The 27,932-nt window shown below is 48.4% G+C and overlaps 1 protein-coding gene across 1 annotated transcript in view; it reads right to left on the reverse strand.

Annotated features, from left to right (window-relative positions):
- The window catches only part of LOC129682416 (citron Rho-interacting kinase-like), a gene marked incomplete at its 3' end in the record, with an annotated part of 28,523 nt that extends 986 nt beyond the window's left edge, over positions 1–27,537 (reverse strand). The window contains 8 exon segments of the mRNA XM_055614780.1: positions 1,059–1,112; positions 1,814–1,864; positions 2,050–2,307; positions 7,557–7,676; positions 8,953–9,096; positions 10,025–10,130; positions 26,249–26,432; positions 27,228–27,537. Of these exon segments, the coding sequence (XP_055470755.1) occupies positions 1,059–1,112; positions 1,814–1,864; positions 2,050–2,307; positions 7,557–7,676; positions 8,953–9,096; positions 10,025–10,087 (690 nt within the window).
- Between the last annotated feature and the right edge of the window lie 395 nt (positions 27,538–27,932).

Genomic DNA, 27,932 nt, shown 5'->3' on the forward strand with positions numbered 1-27,932 from the left:
TGAACTGAAGTTTTAACAAGTGCAGCCAGTTGTCTGGCATGGGCCTGTGATGCCAGCAGCTAGGAGGAGGGTAATGAGCTCACTGCCGGCCTGGGCTACATAGCGAGACTCTGGTGAGGATAAGTAAGTGGGGACTACGATAAAACACTGATTCTGAGACCTGCAATATGCCATACGGGAGTCAGTGGGCCCTGAAATGTGACGGAATGTTCTTCTGTTGTAATGTTTAAGCTAATCTTAATTATTGCAGTCAAATAGAAGGAGATGCATTGGACAAGTATAGACTTTCATTGATAAATGGTGAAAACTTCCCAGAGATGTGTCGTCCAGCCACACAGATGTGCTTAGTGACTTGGAAAGGCTAAAACGGAAATGCAACACCACTGTTCAGGCTATCACAGTACATCTTTAAAAGAAGTCAAAACTGCCCTTATTAAGGCAGCCAGCAAGCACGTTCACAGATGATCGGATGTATAAACCATGTCCCAGTCACCATCCCTCCACCCTCTCAAGGGGCAAGATGTGACGAAGATGCTAATTAGCCTGATCATGTCAAAGCTGAATATACACATCAAAACACCATTTTGAGCACTATAAATATATGCTTATTATTTGTCAATTATTCCTTTATAGAGCTAAAGCAGGGTCCATCGAAGTTTTAAAAGTACTACTGAGCAGGGTCATTAGCACAAACTCTGTCCACACCTCCCCATTCCCAACACACACAATCACACCACGACACCAGGGAGCCAGCACACAGTCCCTGAGGAGGAAGCTTTCCCAGACCTGGTAGAGAACAAGCCAAGCTTCCCCACAAACATGCCCAGTGGGGAGCCTGGCCTCCTGAGGCAGGAGAACCCACCTGTGGGTTTCTGTCCTGGAGTCTCACACAAGTTTGGTTCTTAAAAAAACACCGCAGCTACATCTCAAAGGGAAAACTTCAATTCAGAACCCTGATATTTCGAGAGACACACCCTTCACCATCTCCTGTGCTGGCAACTGGCCTGGGTAAGGACACTTATGTGGAAATGGGGGGAGCCCCTCTCAACCAGACTTACCTTTTCCAGCTTTTCCTGGAGCTCTTGGATCTTGAGCTGCTGCTCAGCGTTGATCTATAATTAAAGCCCGGGAGAGAAGATAGACAGGGATCAGCGCCTGTGTCTCACTACTTGCAGTGTGGCCCTATTTCCACCAGGTTTCTGTGGAGCCTCTAGAACTTACTGGCATAGAAAGAACACTGGACTGTCAGAGACTCATGGGCGTGTCCCAAGGCAAACTGTGGTGTGCACTATTTCTGTGGGACTGTCAACATATATGAAAAGAAAGTTGCCCAGTGCCTTACCACAATAAAAATTTTAACAAGCGCCTGGGTTTATGTGCTACTGTACGAAAGTAGGACAATAATAATAATAATAGATTTAAAAATCAAATACTGGCACATGCCTGACATCCCAACACTTGGTAGATGAGTCAAGAGGAGCAGTAAAGGTCATCCTCAACACACAATGAGGATGGGGCTTGCCTGGGCTACATGAAACTCTCTTAAAAAAACAACAAAGTATGTCTTATCTCTTTTAGAACCACAGCTAAACACTGACATGGTCATCCAGAAGCCATTAATATGTAGGGGCATGAAGCTTAATTCAGCAGTGACAATGCTTGCAGTCAATCCCCCTCACCAAAAAATAACATATGCTAAATATGCCAACTCACTCCAAAAGTATTCTTATGTGGTAAGCAGTCACTGATAATATTACAAGTATGTCCAAATACGAACTGTTCCAAATCGCAAACCCAATCACAGAAGACGCACCTTCTCAAGCTTGGAATAGTCTCCCACTTCAGGCTTCCCTTGATCCTTAGCCTGTAATGTAAAAAGATACAACATAGTGGGAAACCTCAACAAGCCACTGTCACTATCTGTTCTGCTTCCATGGCCTGTGTGACCAGAATTCCAACAAACAGACAAACAATAGATACACATTTCATTATCACCTATAACTAAATACAGGGTGTTTTCTAAAGAATCTCACTGTGTCTCCAACCTACAATCACTGAGCCAGCAGGGCCTTGCGTCTTGTGAAGATCATCCAGGGCCGTGCCCCCACAGTCCCGTCCTGGAGGGTGGCTGACTACCTTCATCAGTTTGTGCTGACACTCGGTTGCCTTCCGCTTGAATTCCTCAGCGGCAAGCCGAGACTCCCTCAGCTCAGATTCATACAGATCGCTGCGTCTCCGGGCCGACACGAGGTCCTCTTCCAGCTGATTCATCATCAGCCTCATTTCTTCCACCTGAGCCTGGTATTCCTAAAGAGCGGGCAAAGGACAGGAGATGGACCTCCACAGCAAAAGGTGGGCATGAGGATGGAGGAAGATGTACATTGGAGGGAACTGTACATCGAAGGACAGACGGACAGACAGAAAGAAGTGAGTGTGGAAATCTAGAGAGAGAGAGAGAGAGAGAGAGAGAGAGAGAGAGAGGCAAACCGGAGGGGCGTAGGGAGACGGGGAACAGGGAAAGAGTATTAAACTGCTCTAATGTGGACCACGTGTCCGGAGTGGCCACACCAGGAACTCGCGTGCTCAATCAGCCACTCTGAGCAAACAGCTGCACAGGTTCAGAAAACCCCCCGGGGAAGAGCAGCCGCACAGAGAGGGCTGTTCTCTGAATGAAGATAAACTGCGAGTGGTTCTCCTCCAAGGGTGCTCATTTCTTACAGATTTGTCCTTTGGATGCCACGTGGTCCTTACACAATTAGATGTGGTACTAGCTTTGAAATTAACCTTTCAGACTGCACCGGAGGGTAATTGGAAGCCTCCGAGGAAATCATCTGGGAAGGTGAAACTCATCATTGTCAGTTTCTCACCATTAATTTTTCTGGGCTCAGAATGGAAGGCTGAACTCAGTGTTGCTCCTGCAATGCAAGTCACCCTGAAACCTAGAGGAGTCACAGAACGCTGGACCGCCACAAAATAACTTGCAGGAGGAAGAAAAAAAAACTTTTCCCTAAGAAAAATTATCTTGTTTCCTGAAGCAAAAAGCCTTAAAATGATCCAAACAATCCGATGTTTTCCAAAATGAAAACATTTTAAAACCAAATCAGAACGTTTGAATCAAGGCTCCCCGCCCCCTACCCACCCACACAGGATGAGATTTACCAGGAGAAACAGGCAACAGCCTTGAAAACTTAGGAACCAAGGCTAGAAATACCCGTCAGGAGCGAAATCAAGGCTGGGTGTGAAGACTATGAAGCATGCCCGACAAGACCAGGGTAGGAGGAGGCAGGGAGGATGTGGGGAGGACAGGGAACTAAGCTGTCGCTGTCACAGACACTCAAACTGTGACATCACCCGAGACAAAACAGGGGCTGCTGCGTTTTGAATCAGTATTTTGCAACTTCTACTTTGGTTACTCCATTCTGTCGCTGGAGAGGGCACCCTGCAAAGTGCTCTGCCACTGAGCTACTTATCACACTGAGCAACTTGTCACAGCACTTTCTCTCTGTCCCTCCCCTTTGTGCTCCATCTGTATGTGTGTGCTGTACGTTGAGTTTGTGTGTGTTTGTTTGTTATGGGTGTGTTTGTGTGATGTGTGTGTGTGTGTGTTTGTGTGTGTGTGTGTGATGATTCTGGGCATGCATGACGGCATGCATGCATGTGGAGGTCAGGAAACAATCTTCAGTTGGTCAGTTTTCTCCCCCACCACTTGAATGATGGGATCAAACTAGGCCGTCATACTTTCGTGGCAGGTGTTTTTCACCTACCAAGCCCTCTAGCCCAACAGAGTTTATCCTTCTGTGGTAGCAGGTGCTAAGGCCCCTGCTTCATCTCACTGCAGCAGATCCTCACCGAGCAGGCACTGGGGCTCAGGTGGCAGCACTCATGCTGAACGAGAAGCATGAGCCAGAGAGGGAGCATGGACATTACCCACTCCCTCCCACCAAGCAGTGCACTGTTACTGAAGGCCAGCCTTGGGATCATGGGCACGTGACTGTCCTGTGTCGCATACCCAAAGCAGATGGTGCTAAATGACAGAACTTCAGTCATCTGACCCGGGACACGGGCCATAGTGAAATGGCATGGCCTTCACATGGGGCTCTGTCATACCCTCCTTATCCAGGGTACCTTATGATTGTCATGACTCTTAGCATGGGACCTTCCTTTCATCCCTTAGGAAAAAAAAGAAACAGAGGAGGAAGAAAAAGAGGAAGAAGACTGAAATGACGTGTCTGTAATCCCAGCACTTAGGAGCCAGAAAAGGAGGATCAGGAGTTCAAAGGTCATCCTCAACTACATAGCAAGTTAGAGGCCAGCCTGGGTTATATGAGACCCTGTCTCAAAAACAGCAAAAAAAAAAAAAAGACATATATTTACATATATGCAAATACACATATATACTCACATAGTCATATATTTTACATTATTAGACTTTAAGACTATATTCATATAGTATTAAAATGTTAATACTGTCTATAAAAGCAATACTTATGACCTAAAAATCTCATTTTTTTAATTTAAAGGAAAAAAATTAAGCCAAGTGTGGTGGTACACTGCTGTAATCTGAGCGCTTGGGAGACTGAGGCAGGAGGGTCCCAAGTTGAAGGCCAGCCAGGGCGACATACAAGAGAAGATACAATACTGGAGTATTATGTGATAGTTATTACTCCAGATCATTGTCCCATCCTAAGAGTACGGTGGCCCCCTGCCTCCAGGCCCGTTATGCTGACAGTGTAAACAGAAGCCTGCCGGAAGACGTGACCTCTCAAGCCAAGAAGGCAGCAAAGATCTAGGTCTTTGGCACCTTTTGTCTCAAGGTCATCCTTTAAAAAAAAGTATGACATTTATTCGTGTGTGTGTGTGTGTGTGTGTGTGTGTGTGTGTGTGTGTGTGTGTCTGTCTGTCTGTCTGTCCGGACCATGGTGTGGCTTGTGGAGCTCAGAGGACAACCTGCAGGACTTAGGACACTCCTGCCATGTGTGTCCCAGGGACCAAGCGTGGTGACTATGATTGGAGGCAAGCACCTTTACCCACAGAGCCATCTCTCCAGCCCTCAAGCTCCCTTTTTGTTCTTAAACTTGTGAAGAAAACGTAACTGTTGTGTTTCTTTTCCAGAGCAAGGGCGAAAGCCCCTGCCCTGGTCCCCAGCCTGATGCCTCCGTCTCCTGAGCTGTCTGCACTGGGAGGGAAAAGAAGCATCGTCCCTTCCTGCTCCAGGAGTCCTGGCTCAACCACTACAGGCAGCTGAAGGGACTCTCTCGCCAGCCCGTCTTCCGTTATAGGAGACTCTGAGGAAATCCTATAAAGCCACAGCTTGGCAAGCCCCTGCCTGCAGAAGGGAGCTGAGCGCACAGCACCAGGTCTGTCTGCAAGGCAGCTGAGGAAGCTGCTGTAGCTCAGCATGGAATGACTCCCGGTGCTGAGGGGAAAGGGTCAGGATGGAGAAAGAGACCACTGACTGTCCACGTGCAACGAGTCTTCCCATACAGCGCTTCGGGACTTTGTGGGGATGGTCCTATTCCCCGGAAGTCCTGGGGGCACAAATGATTTCTGAGAAGAACTGTCACTCTGTTTTGTGGGGTTGGAGTCTGACTATGAGAAGTGCCTGCTAGCCATGCTCCCTAATAAATAACTGGGTCAAAACAGAGGATTGAAAACAAAAATGAGCAGGAGTACAATTCTGGAAGGAAAATCTGAGGATTCACCCTAAATCCGTGAGAAGTTAAGTGTGCCAAAAACTAAATACTATGTGTTTGCTGTAAGCCGTAAAAGAAAGCCTTCTCTTTGTCTATAAACAGCCTGCACATACAAAAAAAAAAAAAAAAAAAAAAAAAAAAAAAGTCATGTTTAACATATCCTTCTTTGATGAGAAGTAAAATCCAGAACCAAAAAGTTTTCTCTGGCCCCATCAGAAGTTTTGGCAGTCATTAAATCTGAAACTCCACATGCATGCCAGCTGTGATATGAATCACAAAAGACATCTCTTTGAACTCAACCACCAGCATAGGGCTTTTCAAAATGTCCTGATTAATTCTCTTTCTATGGAACTCACGGACACCAGCTGCTCCCTCTGGTGGCCAAAGGCAGCTTTCATTTCCCCAGGATGTCCCCAAAATTAATTTCCAAACACAAAGAATTGATGAGAGATAAAGAACCCTACTTCTTGCAACCTTCAGGATGGAACAAAAAAAGAAAGAAAGAAAAACTATGTTGCTGAAAGGGATATGAGTCACCTGTCAAAACAGAAGTCCCAGGGCACGACTGTGCCCTTCAGAGCCTCGGAAGGGGCACTGTGCACAGACCTGACAGCCCATTTGCAAAGTTCCCTGTGAACATTTCTTTATAATGTTCTTACACAGCAGGAGGGTGTCAACCTATCATTTAAAAAAATTGAGGTGAAAAGGAGAATATACAAACAAGCCCCCCTGCACCCCAGGATAATAGTTTCTTTAAAGAATGGCTAACGGGTTGAGCTATCTGCAGAAATTTCATTCACTTGCACCACCCAGATGGCCAAGTCTGCAATACCCAGGGACGAGAAGGCTTTCCACCAGTGTTCCCATTAGGTTTCCTGAAGTGAATGAGAGTTGCCTGGCAGCTGATAATTCAGCTCTCCAATTACTCATTTCCATCTCTTCATTAAAGTTTCTATTTACAGTTTCTTCAAAGACAGAAAAAAAAAAAAAAAAAAAAAAGCCCAAGCTAAAAAGAAAACAATGAGGCGATATAAAAATGAGCCTCTAAAGAGAAAACCTTTTTAGAAAGATTGGGGGGGAAAGGAGTAGGCTGTTTAAAGGTCTCTGTTCTCTTCTGGAAACTCAGGAGGGCTTTGTGTACTCAGATTTACTGTGTTAATTCTAACTACTCTCAATAGCTCAAACTTTTCTTCTACGATTTTTTTTTTTAAAACAATATGTGAAACTATGAATCATCTTGGTCTCTCTCTACAACTGAAAGTGCATCTGAAGAGCTATAAAAATACTGAATTCTTTTGGGATCATCCAAAGCAGGGTCTGGTAAACTTTTGGAAAAAAGACAGAGTAAGCAGTTTTGTCTTGAGAGCCGCACCCTCTGTGCAAACTGCTCCCTTCGGTTTCCCTTTGGTTTAGTGCACAAGCCACCATAAATGAGTACGGTTGTGTTCCAAAAAAACTTTATGCAAACTGAAATTTAACTCTCACAAAATCGCATGTCATAAAGTATTTTTCTTTTTCTTTCTTTCCCTAATCACTTAAGAATAGAAAAGCCACTCTCAGTCTAAGAGCCACAGACAATAGGCAGGAGGCCAGCTCTGCCCCCTAGGCTGCAATCTGCCCACCTGTGTTCCTTATTAAAAGCAGCGGCTATTATGAGTTGCAGCCTTCAAAAGGAGAGGAGCAAGCCAGCTGGTGTGATTTATATAGATCATAGAGAAGTTAAGGTGTGGCATGACCTGTCTGCCTATCTCACTCCCTCTGTGTCCCCACCCTTTATTCCGGCAACCTCTGCCTCTCAAACATGCCTGAAGTTAGTGGTTCGGGCCAGCTTTGGGCCACATGGCTCTGAGCGAGCAGCCATACCTGCTCCTTGATCTCCTGGAGCTTCCGGCTCTGCTCTCTGATGTCATGGAGAAGCTGCAGCGCTTTGTCATCCTCCTGCGACACCTCCATCCGCGCCTGCTCCAAACTTCGCTTTAAGCTCTGCGGAAAGCAAAGATTTTAATAGGGATGCCCCGTGGATCCTGTTCTGGTTGAAAAGGTTCATTAGGAGAGCTTCGCAGACACCGGGAAGGTCTCGGGTGGCAGAACACAGTTGACAACTCGCAGCGGTTGCCGATTCCGGTTTTCACCCTGTAAAAGCTACTTGGCGGAAGAAATGTCATCGCAACTTTGCAGGGGCAGAACCTGAAACTCTAGCAGCTAACCACCTGGCATCGTCTCCCTATCCTGGCAGCTACTTACTTGTGTGTTCGGGATTGAAAACCAATAAGATCCCATGTCTCTTACAACCACCACCTCCATGACTATCTAGGGCATTCTAGACTAGGAAGAGCTTTTCCAGACTCTCCAGTGTATACGTCTGTTTCAAAGAAGCATCGGCCTCATCGCCTTCCCGGCTGTCGTTTCAGAGTCCAGCTGACTAACCTAACCACCTCCTGACCAATGTCCTAGACACCTTTCGTCCACCAGTTTCCCTCCGTGCTTCAACAGCACTCAAAGAGACAGCTGAAACACACAGCTGAATAACTTCACCCACCACTGAAAGGCAGCCAAGTCTGGAACGCAAACATAAGCAGTTATTCTTAATCAGCCACATCCTATAGATTTCCTCTCCCTTGTGAGAAAAAGAAAAAAATAAAAACTTTATAAATGTGTGATTCAATGTCTTAAGATTATTTAATTGGGCACATTAGAAAAACACCTGAATGAGAGAGTCCACGAGACAATGGATAAGACAGTCTACTCTTGTGAAGGAAAGGAAAAAAAATGGAGTCGCATGAGAAATAATGACAGAGGGTTTGGGTCTCAAAGGCTGAATTTCCTTGGTACTGTAACGCTTCTAAGGGAATAAAATATTGATTTCAGATAGATTCAAATTATGTTTTCTGGTACAAATTTGGGAGTTCAAGTCCTCAAAGCTGATCATGTCAGACACAGCACAGACAGAGAGGCTGGGACTGATGTCAGCACCCTCTGTGGAAGGCTTCGGTGACATTTGAGTTCCACCTCTGAGCTCTGTGATACTCAGCAGCCCACGTGGGGTTTCTGTTGAACACTCCAGTCCGATTCCTGGGGGACCTCACACCTAGCTCATGCTATTCTCTCTGCCAATCTCGGAGCTTGCCTTTCAACTCAGTCTGTCTCTACTCTCTGCCATTGGCTGTGATGTGCCTCATGGAGCTGTCATGGAACAGGATGAGACACGCACGACAGGAAGTGCCGCCTCCAAGGGAAGGGGGCTTTGGGGAAGGCTCACACTGCACTCTGTGATGTAGGTGGCAAGGTCCTGCTCCAGGAGGGATCTCTGAGTTTCAGAGGCCTTCAGCTCCACCTCCTTCTGACTAAGTACAGCCTCCACCTCTGACACTCTCCGATGTAACCGGGTCATTTCCTGCTCCATCTGAAATAAACACACGGACAGGTTAAAAGGGCCCCGGGAGGTGCCATGGGAGCAATCACACGTCAAGCAGGCCCCTAGGCCACCTGGTGGTCTGGGGGGCGGTTACCGCTAATTCACCAAGAGCTGGGATGGAAATACCATTGCTTCTTCGCACAGGAGCATACAGTTCTTCAAAAAGACAGTCACCAAACGCTAGGTCACTCCTGTCATCCAAGTCCTGCTTCGCTCGGTCACTTCTCTAACCCACTTAGCATAGAAGCCACCATCATCATTTTTCACCTGTTTGCCTTTTTTTTTTTTTTTTTTTTGGAATTGGTTTGGCTTACACAGAAGTCACTTTAATTTTATCCTAAATCCATCTTGATCCCCCCCATCTCCTTGCAAAGATCTAGAGGACAGATCCAGGACAAGGCCGAGAGGTAATTATTCGTCTGCACTCTTAGGAGTCCCACACAAGCACTGGTTTTTTATTAAGTTTTCAGAGAGTTGCCTCTGGGCAGGAACAGTGAGTGTTAAGAGACGCTGAGCATAATCAACACAGTGGCCGCAGTGACATAAGCAGGAGTGTTAAAAGACTAGGAAGACAGACTTCGCCTCACTCCGAGCAGATGGGACGCTTCTCAGCCCCAGGTGAGGACCCAGGCCACCTGCCGTAAGAAGTGGACATCGGGCTGGGTCATGCTGAGAAACGGGCCGTTTTAAATCCAGGGCCTCCTCTGGTTAAGATTTAAAGAATTTATGGCAACGTCTAGGCCCGAATTCATGTCCCTCCGAGCTGCTGGAGGCGTGACTTCAGCGAGGGAGGCGGCACCTCGCTCTCTATGGATTGGCAGGCTCAGCGCCAGCAGCGCCCCCTGGCGGATCCCTTGGCATATATTGACTGGAGGATCCTGGAGCAAGGACGGAGGCCAGCTGCGGAGATAAATACCTTGTGACACTTGTCCTGAGAGTCTTGCAGCTCTTTGCTTTTGATGAGAAGTTTCTTTTCCATGGAGCTAGTCTTGGCAGGGGAGTCCAGACCCGACACAACAGACCTAGATATAAAAATAATAATTAAACACCGGGCAGTGATGGTGCATGCTTTCAGTACCATCACTTAAGAGGCAGAGACAGGCGGATCTCTGTGAGTTCCAGGACAGCCAAGGCTACACTGAGAAACCCTGTCTTGAAAAACAAACAAACAAAAATTAATAATAATTTGGAAGCTGCTGTGGAAACGGCAGACCTGCGTGCGTTCTGCAGCAGAGCAGGCTCCAGCATCTTCTAGTTGCATGAAAGCCATGGGGTAAGGAGGCAAAAAGGAAGCAAGGGCTGTGGCAGGTAGACCTGGTGCAGAGTCAAGGGAAACCCGGGGCCAGAGCTGGCTTCTCAGGGCCTTGGTTTGCGCAACTATATGGTGGGATGATGAGAAATGAACTTGCTGAGAAGATTCTAGGGACACAAGATCTAGATGGAAGAAAGCTAGAGGGATGGGGCCTAGCAGCCTGCGCTGAGACAGGACAAGCTGACCGAGTGCTTTTCGTGAGGACACACTGTAACATTCTCTGCTCCTCCCCCAAGCTTGTCTGTTCCATTCTGGTTTGTTTTCGTAAACCATTTGTATTTATGGTGGTAAGCCAGGCTGCACTCTCCCTCCCTCCCCCAAAGATGCTGACGTCCCATCCAGAAGCTAGACACCTCACTATTTGTGGGCAGGCTCTATAGCTGTGGTTAGATCAATGGTCCCGAAATGCAGAGATTATCCTGGATTACCGGAACAGGTCCTCATGGGGGACAGAAAGCCAAACGTGGAGGCAGGGTGCAGGGTCAGCGATGTGAACATCTACACAGCTGGCATAGAAGATGCAGAGTCAGGCTGAGGGGGATGGCTCAGGGAGTGAAGCGCTTTGCTGTGCAAGGGTGAAGAACTGAGTCAGAACCCCCAGAGCGCACATAAAACAGAGCCTGGAAGCACGTATGTGTAGCCCAGTATTCCATGGCAGGGCGGAGAAAAGAGATAAGAGGCTCCCCGAAAGCTCATGTCCTGTGGAGCCACAAGGCAAGAGGTCCATCTCAAACCACATAGAAAGCAAGGACCAACACCCACAGTTGTCCTCTGACAAACAGGTTGAGTCTAGGAGCCAGACAAGGCAAGGACTGACTCTCCTCACAGCCTATAGGCAGAACACAAGCCTCATCTCTGCTGACTTTAGCCCGGAGCAACCTGCTCGGACTTCTGGCCCCTAGAACCACAACCTAACAGGTGTGTGTTCTTTTACTCCTCTAGGTTTGTGATGACTTGTTGCAGTGTCAACGTGAGACTCATCCGCTCACGCTGGGACTCGCCTGGTTCTATCTGAACACTACAAATATCTTATTTGTTTATCCCCCCACCTCTCGGAGGCAGAAATGATTTATTATCCTCCTGTTGTTAGACATGAGGAAAGTGAAGCCTGGAGAGGTTAAGGAACCTGCTGGCTGAGACATGGTTTCTGTCAGTCTACAGGAAGTGGGGGACTGAAGGTGGCCAAATACCCAACACCATGCTCAGGAGACATCACAGAAGCTGCATGACAAGCTCTGCAGGGCATGGACCAGAAGGGTGCTCACACACATATGTAGGTGCCCTGTGGGTGAGCTATGGGCAGAGGAGAATGTGTCCCTCAGTGCTGGGTTTAAGTACTGTGTGAAGGGCAAAGTGAAGGCAACAGCAAGCACAAGCTCCTATGTGTGGAGGGACATGGCGGTGCCCACTGCTGCCCCACAGTCCCGTCTTTGTTGCCTTGGTAACGGGACTGTGGGAGCCGGTTATTGATGAGCACTGAGGCTCTTCCCAGCAGGTGAAAGTCCTGTTTCTGCGGCCCCAGACTACATCTCAGCCTAAAAGAGGTCAGCCCCCTCCCTGCAGCAATGAGAGACACTGCTCTGCTACCACGCTCAACCCAGTGACCAGGCTGGTGGGACAGGACTCACTCACTGACAGCTCTCTCTATACCCAACAGCAGCCAAATGAACTAACAACCAGAGCTGGGCTGTTCTGTGTACAACCTGACCTGTCACTGATGAGCTGTGTGACCTCCCCTAACCTCAGGTTCCTCACCTGTAAAATGGGCATAGTTCTCAGGCCTCTTCAGTCATCTTCACAATTAAGTACTTCCCTGGCACAGTGAGGGCTTGACAAATGTCAACCACTACTATGACTGTTGCCATTTTTATTACAATCTCTGCCACTTTGTAAACAGCACATGCCTCACAGGCCTATACCAGTTGCTTGAAATGGTAACACTCAGGGGGCTGAATGTGCTGTACGCTATTATTCACATTGAGACAAACAGTGATTATTCATAGAAATGGGCAACAGGGATTAAAATCCAGAAATAAATGTATTTTTCAAAACTCTCACATTGGGTTAGAAATTCCAACACTTCTCACAAGCCTACTTCCTAGCCAAAATACACGTGTGCGTGCGCACACACACTCTCGCACAAATACACATGCACGCACAGGAAGAGTGGTCCTGCCTCCACAGGGATTACTTGGGGTGGTCTTGAGTGTCTCCTTGTTCCTGACTGCGCTGGTCAGCCGCAGGCCGCCTGAGGAGAGAGGAACGGCCCTTCCTCTGTCCTTTGGTAATCAAGGGTCATACACATGCCACAGGAGGACACACGTAACATACACCAGGGAGGACCGCACAGGCCACAGCTCTTCCCACCTGAGCACTTAGCGCCCTTTTAGAAAAACAAGTGCATGGGCTTTGTGATGGCAGAGTGAGACGTGGCTCACAGAGCTTAAAGACACATGGAGGGAGGGCTCCAGCAGAGCTTAATGCTGAGTGTTCGCTGGTGTGGGTACAAAACAGATTGCTTATTCACCAAAAAAGAAAGAAGGAAAAAGTGTTTCTAGGTCACTGGTTAATAGGCCCAGAATCCAGGAGATGAGCACTCACAGGAGACAATGTAGCAGTCGCCCCAAGTCCGACTTGCTCACTCTGCTATTTTGATGCCTGACAAATGTTCGCATTTGAGAGTTCTAAGTACGGCAACTAAGAGCTCTTCAGAATAAATATGCTAAAGAAACCTTCCCCCCCACAAGAATAAATAAAAATCACGACTAATAAAAGCTCAATGCTGTGACTAAACTGAGCCTGTAGCAACAACTGCATAAATAACGAGAGGGGATAGAGGGCAAAGGTCAACGCAGCTTTGGGCAACTTCCTGTACCTCAGCCCAGATGAATACAATCATCTCCTGGAGGTGGAGTGTTTGCAATGGAAGCCAGGGGTGGGGCCCGCCCACAGCAATTCAACCCAGGCAGAGACTCCGGGGTTGGCCTGGCAGTGCCATTTTCATTGAAGTCCATAATGATTCTGATGGACAGTTGTCACTGAAGACCAGGGAGCTAATTAGAAGAAGATACCTGTGGGTTCAAGTCAGGGCTTCCAAAGCTACAGTCTGACCCGCATCAGCGTTTGCTTCCACTGGCACTTTGGCCAGGTCATGTGCGACTCCTTTGGTGGGGACTCAATTTGTTCTGAATTTCAGGACAAGCACAAGTGCCGGACAATAACTGAGAATAGTATCGTACGTCGTTTAATGTGTGTGCTGCTTTATCTGTGCAGTGCGTGTACGGGCACGTGTGTGTGCATTTGTGTGCCATGCTGCACATGTGTAAAGCAGAAGACAACTCTAGGGAATTGTTTTGTTTTGTTTTGTTTCTCCTCTGTGGGTGCCAACCATCAAACTCAAGTCATCATGCTTATTTACCAGATGAGCCATTTCACTGTCCCCCCTCTTTTTTTTAAAAGACAGTCTCACTATGTAGCTGAGGTTGGCCTCAAACACACGATCCTCCTATTTCAGCCTCCAAAGGGCTGGAATTATAGGCATGGGCCATGATGCCCAACTTCATAAGTTAATTTAGCTATAGCATCTCCATGGAGTTCTATGGTACAGTAAAGCCAGATACAGCTCAGACAATTCAATTCATAGTACCAGAGGCACACTCCAATAGAAAAAAAAAAAAAAAAACTTAAAAAAAAGTTTTTAAGTATATGTCTATGAGTGTTTTGCCTGAGACTTTATATGCACCAGGACATGCGAAGCCTGAAGAGGCCAGAAGAGAGTATAAAAACCTCTTAGAACTGGACTTAGAAGCGGTTGCAGTACCATGTGGGTGCTGGGAACCAAACCTGGTCCCTCTGCAAGAGCAGCAAGGCCTCTTCACCATGGAGACATCTCTCCAGCCCAAAAGTATGCTGCAGATGCACTTACCCCCACAAACATTATCTCAAACCACTGCAGATCCACATGCTAACACAAACATTCCAAAACATTATCTCAAACCAACGTCACTAACCATCTTCCAAAGAAGCAGTGAATGGTGACTGGTGGTGGCTTTTCCTGGAATTGACCATAACGTAAAACATCAGCTTGAGAGGTCTCATCCAAGCTCACCCCAGAGCAACCAAAGCACCAACTCACACCACTTTGGTTTTCCAACATCAAGTCTCTAGTCTAAGGTCTTCCCAAAATGCAGGCATGACATTATTTAAAGTTTATATTGTTGAAGTAAAGTTTAAAGAAGAAAACAAAGTACTCCTCTATAGGGTACTTTCATCAGAATTTTCTGATGGCCCAGAATGTTCCTGTGGCCCAGAAATGAAGAAAAGAAGCAATGAAATCAGACATACATGCAAGAAAACACTCAGCGTAAAAACAGATGAACTAATATAATTTTTTAAAAATGTTTAATCCTTCTCTACAGCCCAGTGGCTCTTCCCTAGCATATATGTGGTGATATTTAGAACATTCTCTAATCTTAATGATGGGAGCCGGGTAGGAACAGGGTAAGGATAGGGATGAGGAGGTGTTGAGGGTAGAGGTGCTTTTAGCATTCAGTGTGAAGAAGCCAGAGACACTGCTCACCAAGCAATACTTACGGGGGAACCTACAGGAGTTATCCAGCCCAAAATGTCACCAATGCCAAGCTGAGAAACCCTAGTGTGGAGGCTACAAGGTAAAGCCTCCATTTCTCACCTCGGGAACCAGCCAGGAGGGAAAACAAACACCAGCCCTGACATGAGTAAAAGCGCCACTTTAGGAAACATATCCTCTTGTGCAGGCACTTCATGGACTACCTCACCAGATCTCTGCAATCCTGGGGGACAGGCATTATTATCCTCAGGGCATGGGGATGGGGGTAGGCTCGAGGGTGGTAATCAAGAGCTGATCTTAAAGCCTCTACACACACTTACCCTATCTGAGTGCCGACAGTTGAAAGTAGAGGGGTCTACAATCGATGGTTGTGAGTTCCCATCTCAACTCGACTACTTGGCTGGACAGCACTGGACAAGCAAGGCAGTGCTGAGAGTGTTCAGAGCATCAAGGTCATGGAGGGAAGAGAGAGGAGGGCCATGCAGGATACGGTGACCTCTAGCCATCACTGGCTGCATGCGTTTGCTAAGCCTGAGCTCAAGACAGTCTAGGAACCCAAAAGCATCCACAAGCTGTGTCGGCCCACAGCCACCCCCAGACACAAACAGAAGCAACTCTCCCCCGACTGATCCATGGCTGGGGGGAAGGGGACAATTAAATTGGGAAACAGGATAGCTGTCGGAAGCCTAGGCCAGTTCATACTCTGAACTGGATTAAACCCAGTACAATGAAGATGCTAATATAAGAGCGTGCAGCCTGCCCACACACCGATGGCCTACTCCTGCCCCACCCCTCCAAGCTACCCCGCCCTACCCCTGGTTCCATATCTTGCATGCACAACCAGTTGCCCCCATGGAGGGGAGCCGCTCCTCTGAGCAGCGGCTGCATGGAGCCACCCACCCACCCACATACACAGCAATGCTGTCTCCTCCAGCGCCAAGCCAAGTTTGGGTTTTCCTTTTTCTCCCCAGCTTCTATTTTCTAGAAAAATTTACTCTGAAATCAACATCTCTTCCTAATATATACATCTGCCTTATAATTAGAGAGGCCCAATGAGCACTGAAAGAGAGGACAGAGCAAGACAAAGAGAGAGAGTGAGGTTTTCTGGCCCCTCCACAGCATGGAGAGCATGTTTGCTTAACATACTACATTCGACCCAAAAACTGTTTTCAAGTGGCATCTCCACATTTAAGAAAGATGATAAAAATGTACTTTTCCCAATGATGTGCCTATAAATAACCCATATAACTAAGAAAAACCCGTGAACACCATTAGCACAGTACTTGTCTCTCAATAGGACCCGGTGTGTACTTCCATCCCACCAACCAGAGCGTCGGGCAGGTCATCTCTAAGCCCTAGGCCTAGAATCTTGTGCAAGTATCAAGCCATCCATCTGCTTCCTTAGGAAGCCCTACCCCTGCCTGAAAAATCTGTCGCCTGATCGCAGACCACAGGTCACGCAGGCTTCAGGGCCAGCCAAGTGTAGAGACATAGAAGTTAGCTCAGTCGAGGGCCTCACCTTAATTGTGGCCAACGGTACTAAAAATATATGTAACCGCAAGCTGTACCGTGGTACAAGAGAATTTAAAAACCATCAGCATTCTGTTTCCAAAAATATGCTGGCTTTTAAGATTGTACATTCTGAAATTTATGAACTAACTTTTTAAGCCCATTTTAAAATACACAGTGGTGCCCGTCGCAGGCTCTTGGAAATGCGAAAAATGCCACTCTCCTGGGGAGCTTCAGACTCTGCCTGGCTTTGGGGTGTAGCACACGTGTACACCCAGATAAGCAACCACACACACTCCACCGCCGCCGCCACTGCCACCAATGGGTTCCAGATGAATGGAAACATTTGCTCTAGGATGATTAATAGGTAGCAAAAAAATCATTTATCAAAACTCTCACTATTCATAAAAATATAGCCCGGCATGTGATTTTTCTTTTAAATACCATTCCTGGCTCCAAGTGAGTGCCTCGATGTGCGGATTTTGTTGACATGCTCCCGCCCCTTCTCTGAATGAATACAACCACCTAATTATTCCTCCCTGACGCCAACCCCCATCCCCTCTCCTACCTACCCTCCAACCATGGTCAGAGAGCTCCTTTATAAAATGAGATCTGCCATGTTCCCACTCAGATCCTACCATGCCTTCCTACTCAATGTAATCCCATGCAAGTCTGGGCTCTCTGACCTCAACCACGCTGCCCACTGCTCTGACAGGCTCTCTGCTGGCTGGCCACTCAGCACAGTGTGGGCCTGGCTTCCAAGTCGGCCTCTTCCCCTCTACCAGGAACAACTTTCCCACTTGCCATCAAGAACCAGTTGTCTGCCATTCTGACAGATTGTACTCATGTAGGCAGGGCTTTTGGCCTCCTCGTGACCACTGTTGAATCCTCGGGGCCTAGAAAGTACTTGGCACATAGTAGGATAGCAAGAATTTGCTAAGCAAATGATCAATGAATGAATGTTCACCAGGACATGAGCCCTGTGAAGGGAGAGCCTCGCAGCAACGTCCAGCCTCTAGAGCAGGGCTTGGTACCTCACAGGAGCTCAGCGTGGGCTTGGAGATCAGCCTGAGGGTGGTTGAGGTGTCAGGCGACCCCACCTTCTCTAGCACGCTCCTGGTGCTCAGCTCAAGGAAGCCTTACTGAGAAGTCTAAATTGACCAGTAAGTCTAAATCACCCCTCCCTTGGGCTGATTTCCAAAGAGCCCCAGCCACCATCTGAATCTGTCTCTTGTGTGTGGTAGCTTTCTGAGGACAGGGACGGCATCTGTCCTGTTCACATTTATGCCCACGAAACCATGAATCCATTAATGCAGTGAGTGAATGAATGAATAAACAAATGACATGCAGGCATCAGGAAGGTACAGTATACAGATCATCATGGACAAAGGAATCCAAAATGAGAATTTCTGTGCAGGGTCAAGGCTGTACTGAGAGCTTTCCAGCCCCAGCATCAGAGAAGACACACTTGGCCCTGGGGCACCAGCCGCACTAAAATATACACTCACTCCTCTCGGGAACACTCAGGTGCCCAAGGGTGGGAGCAAATAGGTGGCATCTTGGTTGGGGACAGGGCACAAGGCTCAGCCCACTGTAACTGGATCTTTACAGAAAGAAGAGTGTTTTATGAGAAATGCGGGTTTAACTGATGCATCATAGACTCTGTTAAGAGTAGAAAATTGGATGTAGATATTAGGGCATCTATCCGTCAGGCACCCCACATGGACCAGAATTCTCTCAATGGGCAAAAACCAGCAAAATGTTTTTATAAAGTGGAAGCATGGAGGAAAGGAGAGCCAAAAGCACCCCGGCTCCTGTCCGCACACCTCGGTAACAATGGCCACTTAAAATGAACGCCTGCTCTGCTCCAGCACGAACATTGAGACTGCCATCCGTCCCTGCGGGAAACCTTCCAGACAGACACTATTACCCCCCCCTCCCCCAACGAGAGGCAGGGGCAAACCGGCTCTGAAAGTTAAACGCCTCATTCACAAACCTGTCAAGAGGTGGGCCCCAGAAAGGAGTGCCTGCCTTTCTCATTCTCAAGCCTGGCCTTTTCACAGGGCTGCTACAGTTTTGTGAGCTCTAAAGCTGAAGGGGTGAGCTGTGCAAACCTCAGAGCAGACCCAGGCTTGGTCATCTCCGGCTTTATTATCTAAGTGTGATGGATGCGGCTGAGCTATGTGACAGTACTTACTAAATACTTAAAATCAGACTGTGTGGGTGACCCCTCCAGAAAGCTGTTCCTTTACTTTGCCTGTTTAGACAGCTCACAATGAACAAAAGCCATGACTGTCAGAGGTCACGTACAGAGGTCTGGAAGTAACCAGACATGGGCTCAGGTCTTAGATCTGTCCCAGCCCTCTAAGTAACTTCGCTAAGTCTGGGTGTCTACCCAGTGAACTATGGCAAGGCTGGGGGATAATGCATGGAAAGTTACAATAGTTCTGGGCACATGGGACGCACTCAGCAGACACTGAATAATCTGGACAGAAGAATCCAGTACAACCCAGACCACTTTAGCCCAATTCAATTTGACAAAAGTCTGATCTGCCAGGGGCAAAGTCCTGTTTGTGGCAAAAGGAAGACACAGACAGCCCTGTCCTCAGTGAGCCCTTGGCAGTTTGGCCAGATCTAGGGGACAAGAAGAAGGTAGGACTGGGAACACAGGCTAGGGTCTTGGCACACTAAGCCTGAATGTCAAGATCAGGAGAGGCCATTAATTCTGTGCACACCCAAGATGCTGCTGAAGGTCCCCACAGGAGAATTACGTCATCCAGCCTTGGCTTCGGAGGAATTCCACTCTGTGGAGAATGGATTACAGCCAGAAAAACCAGAGGCAGAGGGCTCATTTGGAGTCTACTGCACCAGTCTGAGCAAATGACCACTGGGGTGATGGTGAGGACAGAGCAATGGGACAGCTGCAAGTGTCATCAGCAGAGCAACTTAGAGGCCCTACCAACGATGGCAGAGGCAAGAGGCAGAAGAGGGTTTAAAGTGACACCATTTTCTTGCCTAGAAGGGTTGGGGAAATGGTAGTTTCTTACCTGAAGAAGAAGAGGGGCGGGAGGAAGCAGTAGGTAAAGAATGAAGGGCTAGCTCATGCGACAGCAGTGGCGGTGTCTATATTTCAAGGGCCTACACAAAGTAACTACAGGTCAGAGAGGAGAGATGGGAGAAAACCGAGGGCCCAGGACCCAGAGAACAAAGCAGAAAGCTCTCCAGGTATGGGCTGACTAACAGTGTCCAGTGGCTTGCTTTGGTGGCCAGGGCAGCCAATAGCCTCTGAGCCAGTCCTTGTACTGAGGGGTGGGGAGAAAAAAAGGGCGGGGGGACACTAAGCATATGTGATTCTTTCAGGAGGTTCATCAGACAGGCCAGGAGGCAAAAGGCAAAGAAAGCAGAGAAAACCGAGAGGAGTTTGCTCAGGCAAAGGAAGCGCAGCCAACCTGACACCAAGCTTGGGAACACGAAGCATGTTTAGGCAATGACTACCCTCCTTAAGGGATCCAAGACAACCAAGCAAACTAGCCTGTGGGGGCCACTAAAGCACACACGTGACAGACCTTCTAGAGCCTGCTCTTCAGGGTTGGGATAGGACTGCTGCGATCTGAGTTCTGAGGGTGTCCTTAAGGCAAAGGAGAAGGTGGAAGGATTGTCCTGCCAAGACTGAGAGGCAGGCACGTGCTCAGTGTGAACAGAGAACAGGGTGAGACGGCCCAGAGAGCAAGGTGTGCTTGACTAGAGAGAACAGAAATCGAATGAGTGATAGGAGGAGAAAACCCAAGACAATACCCAGAGGTGAGCAACCAGCTTAAGATCCAGTTAATGGCAGGAGATGAGCCGGCACCTGAGGACAGTTAGCATTAAGTCATTTGGATAGAGTGAATGAGTACCCTTAGGAACTATGAGAAGAAGCTGTTGTTGCGTTGACTATTGTTTAAAAAACAAAACAAAATCACAGATGAGATTCCTTGGGAGGTGGGTACAAGCACAGAGCCAAGGAGCTTATGGCTGGATGCAGAAGGAAACAATTCCCCACCACCACCTCTGCTTTTCTTGTGTTCTTTCTTTCTTTCTTTCTTTCTTTCTTTCTTTCTTTCTTTCTTTCTCTCTCTCTCTTTTTTCTTTTCTTTCTTTCTTCTTTCTTTCTTCCTCTTTCTCTCTCTCTCTGTGTATCTGTCTCTCCCTTTTTCCCTGTGTCTCTGCCTCTGTCTTTCTGTATCTCTCTGCCTCTTTCTTTCTCTCTCTCTCTCTGTTGATTGTTTTCTGTGTGCGTGCCACAGCATATACATGGAGGGTGGATGGCAACCATGAGTGTTGGTTGGTCCTTCTACCTTGTTTGGGTCTTCAGCTTGCCACTGAGCAGGCACGGTTATCCACCCAGAGAGCCTACAGAGACCTCACTTCAGCCTCCCATCTCCCGACAGGAGCACCTCGGCTGCAGAAGCACAGTTACACATGTACACTAACTACCGCGCCTACCTTCTCGTGCGTTCCAGGGAAAACAGCTTTGAAAAGACTTCCCCACTACTCCTAAGCAGCTCGATAAACATAGGACAAATGGGAGACTCTCTCTCCCCTCCTCTCCCCTCCCCTCACAGGAGGCTAGATGGGAGGCCTTGGAAATGCAAAAGGAAAGTCTGAAGAAACCCAGTAACGGAGTCAGCATCTGCAGCCACCAAGTGATCTGGCTAGAACAGTGGTGCACACCTCCAATCCCAGCACACCGTTACAGAGAAGGAAGAGGGGGAGAGGATGCACACGGCCCCATGAGATGTTTATTTTGCAGCTTATGAATAATCAGCCTGAAGACAGGATGAAGGCCAAGGTCAGTGCCATTTCCTGTCCTCAAGGAACTAAACACTAGCAAGTAAGAATGTGAGTGGTTATAAATGTATGTGTGCAGACACACAGACACACAGACACACACATGCACAGCAGGTATAGGGTCTCTAAATGAGAAGAAACCTAAGACCTAGGTAGCCCACCTATTCAAAAAACTCATAAAGGCCAAAACCCAAAGCAACCTTTGACCTGCATGTCATCGCTCTTCACACCTGCCCCAGCTTCATGGATCTTCATTCCCCCAAACAGTGTCTACTTCTGACAAGCATGTGAACCTGGGCATCCTACAAGCGTTTCCTAGCTTCTCCCATGTGTAGAGTCTAAATGGCACAGCAGAGTCGCACAGTGGTCAAGAGATGCTGAACCTCCACAACCACCTGGACTTGAAGACCTTGGGCAAGCTCCACTCTCCATGCCTCAGTTTTTCTCACATGTAAAGTGGGAGAAAGATGACCATTGCTTCCTCTTGGGCTAGTGCTTTAAGTGAGTAGATCAGCGTACAGGGAGTAGACCGGCACCTGAGGGTAGATCACCCTGTGAGAACAGGCCACAGTAAACCTCAGGGCCTCTCCTCATTCTTCTCTACTGACCCAAATACACCACCTTTAACAGAGACGATCCCTAACCCTAACCATCCATCAGTTTATGGCTAAGCTCAGTTCCAGCATGCATATTCATTGAGGGCCCACCACGGCTTCCTGCATCCAGGACCATGAGGACCAATGAGACCCAGCCTGCCCCACAGACCCCAGCCTGCATGGGGCCATGGACAGGCATTCCAAGAAAGATTGTCACTGTTCATTTAGCAAGAAAGCATGAGTTGGCTTCACTCCTTAAGTAGTTTAAGGAGGTTCTCTCTTGAGACCCTGTCTCCTTTGCTCACCCTGCTAGTCCACAGCTAACACTCAGTTCTATGAACTGTTTCAACAAAACTGCTTTGATGCAGTCAACTTGAGGGGATGTGCCCATCTGGGACTTCATCTTGTCCTTCTCATCTACTTCTCCACAGAGAACACCTCTTCTCGACAAAATATTAACTCTTGTAGTTGGCCAGAACATTTAAGCATTTCCAGGAGAAAGATTCCCAAGGCCTGGAGAGCTGAGAATGGGTCTGGCCAGACTTGGAACTCAATAGTTACTGCTGAGTCCTTTCATAGACTCATGGCACATACGGAAGAGTTGCACATAACTACAGGTTGGTGTGTTAGAAATAGCAAGAGACAGAACTAAGGTCTTTTCATGTACTAGGTATTAGAGAAAACACTGTTTCCCTCCATCCTCCTGGAAGCCCTTTAGAAAGGCATCCTGGTTACCAGGTTACCATTGAGGAAATTACCATGCAAGGAATTCCCAATCCTGAAAGCAGGAGGCACTGAAAACTAGCCATCTGATCCTCCACTGTGCCGGAAGGGATGGCTTGACCCCTGTATCTCCAGATCCACTCAAAGAAAAGTGCCCAGAGGGCAAAAGGAAGAGCGTGCCCCTTCCTAAGGCAGCTCACCCACACCGCTCAACTCACAAATTCAGCCTCATCAGGATGGCATCACCTTGAAGAAACTCCTGACTTGAGCAGAGATGATGAGGCAGTCCAGGAAGAAGAAGGAAGGATGTTAAAAAATTCACCCTGTGCTGACGATGGACAGAGGTGCTGGGATCCATGGTATCTTTAAACCTTCTGCTTACTAATTTCTGTTTCTATTCTATTATTGTAAAGTTCAAACAAATGGGGATGACAGGCATTCAAAAAAATGGGAATTGAGTCTGGGTTCCTGTTGAGCAAAAAAGGAAAAGGGTTGGGCTGAGCTATAGCTCAGTGGACGCTGTGGTAGAGTGCTCACTTAACACAGACAAGGCCCTTGGTTCAATGCCCAGCATCACTTAGGGGTGGGAGGGACATGAAAAGAGCCACTGGTGCGGATGCTCTCTGAAGCTAACTTCACCAAAGACAGACAGGCAAGCAATTCTGGTTCTCGCCAAGCTCCCCTGTTCTCAACTTGGGCAGCAAGAAACTCCCCCTACACCTCATTCGTGGACACACTGAGACGGGGCGTCTTGCTAAATCTAAAATTAAGAATGTGCTCAATGGCTGGCTTAAAAATAGGCTGGGGTCCCCCTGCAAAAAGGGAAAGATCCTAAGATGTGAGGAGCAACCAGAACAGAACAATATGAATCGTTCTGGAGGCCAGAGTCTCGGTGGGAAGTTGTCTCTCATTCAGCCCCACCTCCAAACGTCTCCATTAGTTCACTGGTAACAAATCTGGGGTCAGTTTCCCTAGCACAGAGCAGCAGCTGCAGTTTCCTCAGTGGGTTGAAGAGCAAGTAACAGCAGCAAAAATAAGAACCTGTGACGCTGAGAACAAGAAGTGGGAGAAGGGAAACCCAGGAAGAAAGCCGAAGTCACTGGTGGGTACCGAGGTCACTGGTACCACCTCACAGGTGGTACCGAGAGGAAGCCACCCCCTGCAGTGAGTCCTGTGACTGTCCATCTATGAAACCGCAGGAGCTGCTGAGCAGTGTCATCTGAGTCTCTTTTATTGGCTTCCCAATTAATTATGACACAACATGGCCGGGGTCACCTACAACCAACAGGTGGACAGGACTTCTGGAATGCTGCTGTAGGTTTCACCCACCGAGCTATCCCCGGCAAAGAAGCCAGGTCCAGCAGCAGTACCACAGACAGAGCCGGGAGACAGAAGAAAAGCTGCTGATTCTAGCCCGGAATTGCCATGGAAAAAGCATCAAGTTCCCCAAAGATAAGACGCTGCCAGTTACATCTTCCAGATAAGAAATGCACTGCTTTGTTATACGGAATTTTATTTTCATGAGGATCTCATTAAACGTCCTGTTGGGGCATAAACGGAAGCTTGGTTGATGTGTTAGAGACAGATTTTTAGATAGCCAAAGGTGAAATGAAAAACCTTCAAATTCAGAAAGCAACACAATACATTCCAGGGGAAAGGCTCATGAGTAAATTCAGTCAACAAATATTTATTCGGTACCTGGGCCCTAACGCTGAGATGTCCCTGTGACAGACCTCCCTTTACTCAGCTGAGAAGCAGAAAGAGGCAATTAGAGTCTTCCTGAACAACAAGCAGTTAATCGCACTCTGCTTCAGAGTAACTGTGGTGCGGGGCTCCCTCACAGCAACCCCCCACCCCCCACTCCCGTGCTCCCGAAACCTCACTCCCACAAGGCCTCTCAGGTTTTTCGGATCACTGATCAACACCCTCAGACAGCTTTCTTAACATGTCTAGCCCAGACCAGAACTGTTAAGCAGACCAACAACTCCCCCACACATCTCCTCCCAGGCCAGATCTGTGACCTTCAGTGTGCTGATTGTGTCAAGGTTACACTGCCCACTAACCATGCACCCTTCACCATTGGGACTCCACTCCTGCCTGGGTCCTTGATGCCAACGTCAAACCTCCTAGCCCTGCTTGGACCACCGCAAATCTGACTAATGGCACATTCAACAGCTAGTTAGATTTTTGCCTCTCCTGCCATCCTCTGGGCTGTTTTGGGTGGTAGAGTGGATCAGCAAGAAAGGCACACCTAATAATGCCAACATCCACCTGGATTCTTAAACACAGCCTGCAGGCAGGGTAATAAAGAAAGGCCGCCCTGGCACCACTCACTGCAAAAGCCCCTGTCAAAAAAAACAACAACAGCCCATACTCTCCCAGCTTCTATCAAATGCTTAATTCCCTGTAAAAATCCAGTATCTTTTCAAGAACCTCAAAATTGTACCTGTGGGGAGACACTGTCCAGGAACTAATACAATATCCCACCTAATCAATACCTAAGCTACAAACACAACACATGGGCAATATATGTACCAGTGAGAATTTTTTAAAAATTTAAAATGTTCCTCTCCTAAGTGGGCAGCAACTAGTTACCCAACATTGCCCCCAAGAGCCTCGATGTGAGAGAGCCAAGGAATCTGGAGAACGACACAGCTGGTCTGAGACCTTCCTAGGGGAACTCGCTTCCCCGAAAACAGAATGTCATCCAGCTCCCCCATCCCAAATTCTAGGAGTCCAGAGAATAGGAGCCTCCGAGCGAGCCCTGACTGCCACATCTTCTAAATGCTTCCTATAAGACTAGAGAATGATTCCCAGCTCGAGAGGTTTACAAAAATATTTCTATTTCTAATTCCAGTCACCTGGTTTGTTTAGGGCTTTTTTTTTCCTTTTGCCCTCCTGTGAAACCCAGGTTCTGTGAATCAGTGGCCGCTGCACCGCACTCTCTCCTGGGGGTCACAGGAAGGAACGGGGCTTCCTCTGGCCACCAGTGCGCTCTCCCTACTCAGAACGGCTCGGCTGGCAGACCCCTGATCTTGCAGCATGCTTGGCCAGGAGCCCAGCATCATCTCTCTGCTAGAGCTCTGTTTCAGCCACTTGAAGCTCGCTTACACCCATCGGGAAACCTTTAGCCTTGTGAGATACCGTGTTTAGGATCCTTGCGGTACAGCCAGGGTACCAGCCGCCCACACCCCTTGAGATGGATGCACAGACAGACGGACAGCTCAGCTTAACTCGTTCACGGTTCCCCTTTGACCAGGGATCTGCACTGCTAGAAACCTCCCACTCTCTCCTCCCTCTTAAATGAGACCAAAGATGGAAAAAACTACCCCAAAGTACCCAGTTGACCATTAGGATGCCACAGACAGAAACAGGTACCTAGCATGCCAAGCAGAACAGAACCTTAACAGTCTAGCCCAGTAAGCCCCAAACAGGTAGACTGCTTTCCAAAGGCAGGCAGCTCAGGGGCTTCCCTCCGCCTCCGCCGCACTCCCCACACACCTCCACCACCACCACCACCACCTTTGACTCTGTGTGCCAGGCATCCATGCAAGTCCCCCGGAAAGTCACATTGTCACTTACTCAGATCTACCAAGATGCCCTAGTGCCTTGCTGTATGAGAAGCCCACAAACGGCAGTTCTTCGCCTGAGAAACCCGAGGGGCTCAGCTGGCACGGAGAGGATGAAACCCACGAATTCTTCTCTGGTTCATCAAAATTGGAGGTGTCATCGTCAGACTTGAGGGTGGGAACGAAGGGGGGAGGAGCTGGTTAAAAGAAAAACAAGAAAGGGGGGAGAGAAAAATTCAGACGGATTCCACACTGTTGCGGAGAAGGAAAAAAAAAGCGCCTCACTCCTTCAGCGTTGGAGACAGCACTGCAGCGCCTGCTGCTTTCAACCCGGCTCCTGGCGCAGGCAGACCCAGCCTCGGCTCCTACAGCAACAAGAGATTAACCCCTTCGCTGCCAACATGGCCACCAACCCGCAGACAGCTTGCCGCCCTGGGCAGGGGCTAAAGTGAAAGATGAACTCAAACAGGTCACTTGGTTCCAACAGAAGCGCCTGGGCAGCTCACCGGAGCAGGCAGCTCCTACCTGATCATTTCCAGAAGGCTCCCACCCCATGTCAGCTGGCTAATGTCAGGATGCCAGATGACCTAAGCCCACTGAGCCCCTCTTCCAGACAGGTCTAAATGATTAATAGTGAGTGATATTCGCTGCTGTCAGATGGGAGATGTGTCTCATGACTTAGCCAGAATGAGACGAAAGAACAGGCCAGGGGCATGGGAGGCTGTGGAACTGCCGTTGGGTTACCACTGCAGTCTGGTTCATTCATAGCCAGCTGAGTCTACTAAGGAGATCTTATTAACCACTTTTTTTTTTAAGTTCATCATCTCTCCTCCCCAGCACAATCCTGCCCATCAAATTCGCCGCAGTTCAAACAGCATAACCAAAAACAGCCAAATAAAGTTGCAGTGATTTACAGCTCCCAGCACCGAATGGGGGGTGGGGGTGGGGGGACATAGGGACCCATGGAGGCACATCTGCAGCAAGGCTCCTACCTCCTTATGGCATGACTCCCGGCTTGGGGAGGGGGGTCACATCGTCTCTGCTACCTGCAGACCTACTAGGCTCTCTCACTCAGGAGTGTGAGCAGCTGTCCATCAGTCACCAGGACGCTGCCCATCTTCGGGGGCTCCCGGGGGCATTTCCAGCCAGAAGTGTTACCATGGTTGCAGGCTAGGGCGTCCGCAGTGGACCAGGCAGGGGGAAGTTGGCAAGCCGGCATCACATCCCCCGCAGTGCAGGCTGCATGCTCCCCACTCCTTAGTGCGCGCTCTGGCTGTAACCCCACCTGGCCGCCTGCGTGGCAGGGGCCAATGCTGATCTGAGTGACAGAGCAGCATGAGTCACTGCCCGCCAGGGCTCGCTAGAGCTCCCCCTAGGACAGTTGTCACAGCCCTTCACGGTCCAGACTTCTTTTTTTAACCTCTTATTTTCCGGACAGTGTTCCATGCTGGGGAAATGAGTAGCAAGCATGTCTTCAGCCTACAGACTCTAAAGAATCCGGCTGTTTCCTAAGCTTCCCCAAGGACAATAGCCAAAGCGGGGCAGGGAAGTAACCCGGGTGAGGGAGGGATGCGGAGGAGAGAGAGGGGCGGGAGCTTCTGGGCGGATGCTTCTGGGAGATGCAAAAGAACAGTCTCAGAGCTTCAAGTGCACCGAGGTGAGGTGGGGAAGAGAAGATAAAAAATGTAAAATGTGCA

The sequence above is a fragment of the Psammomys obesus genome, unplaced genomic scaffold (genome assembly GCF_907164565.1).
Source record: "Psammomys obesus unplaced genomic scaffold, mPsaObe1.curated_primary_1811, whole genome shotgun sequence".
Lineage (NCBI taxonomy): Eukaryota > Metazoa > Chordata > Mammalia > Rodentia > Muridae > Psammomys > Psammomys obesus.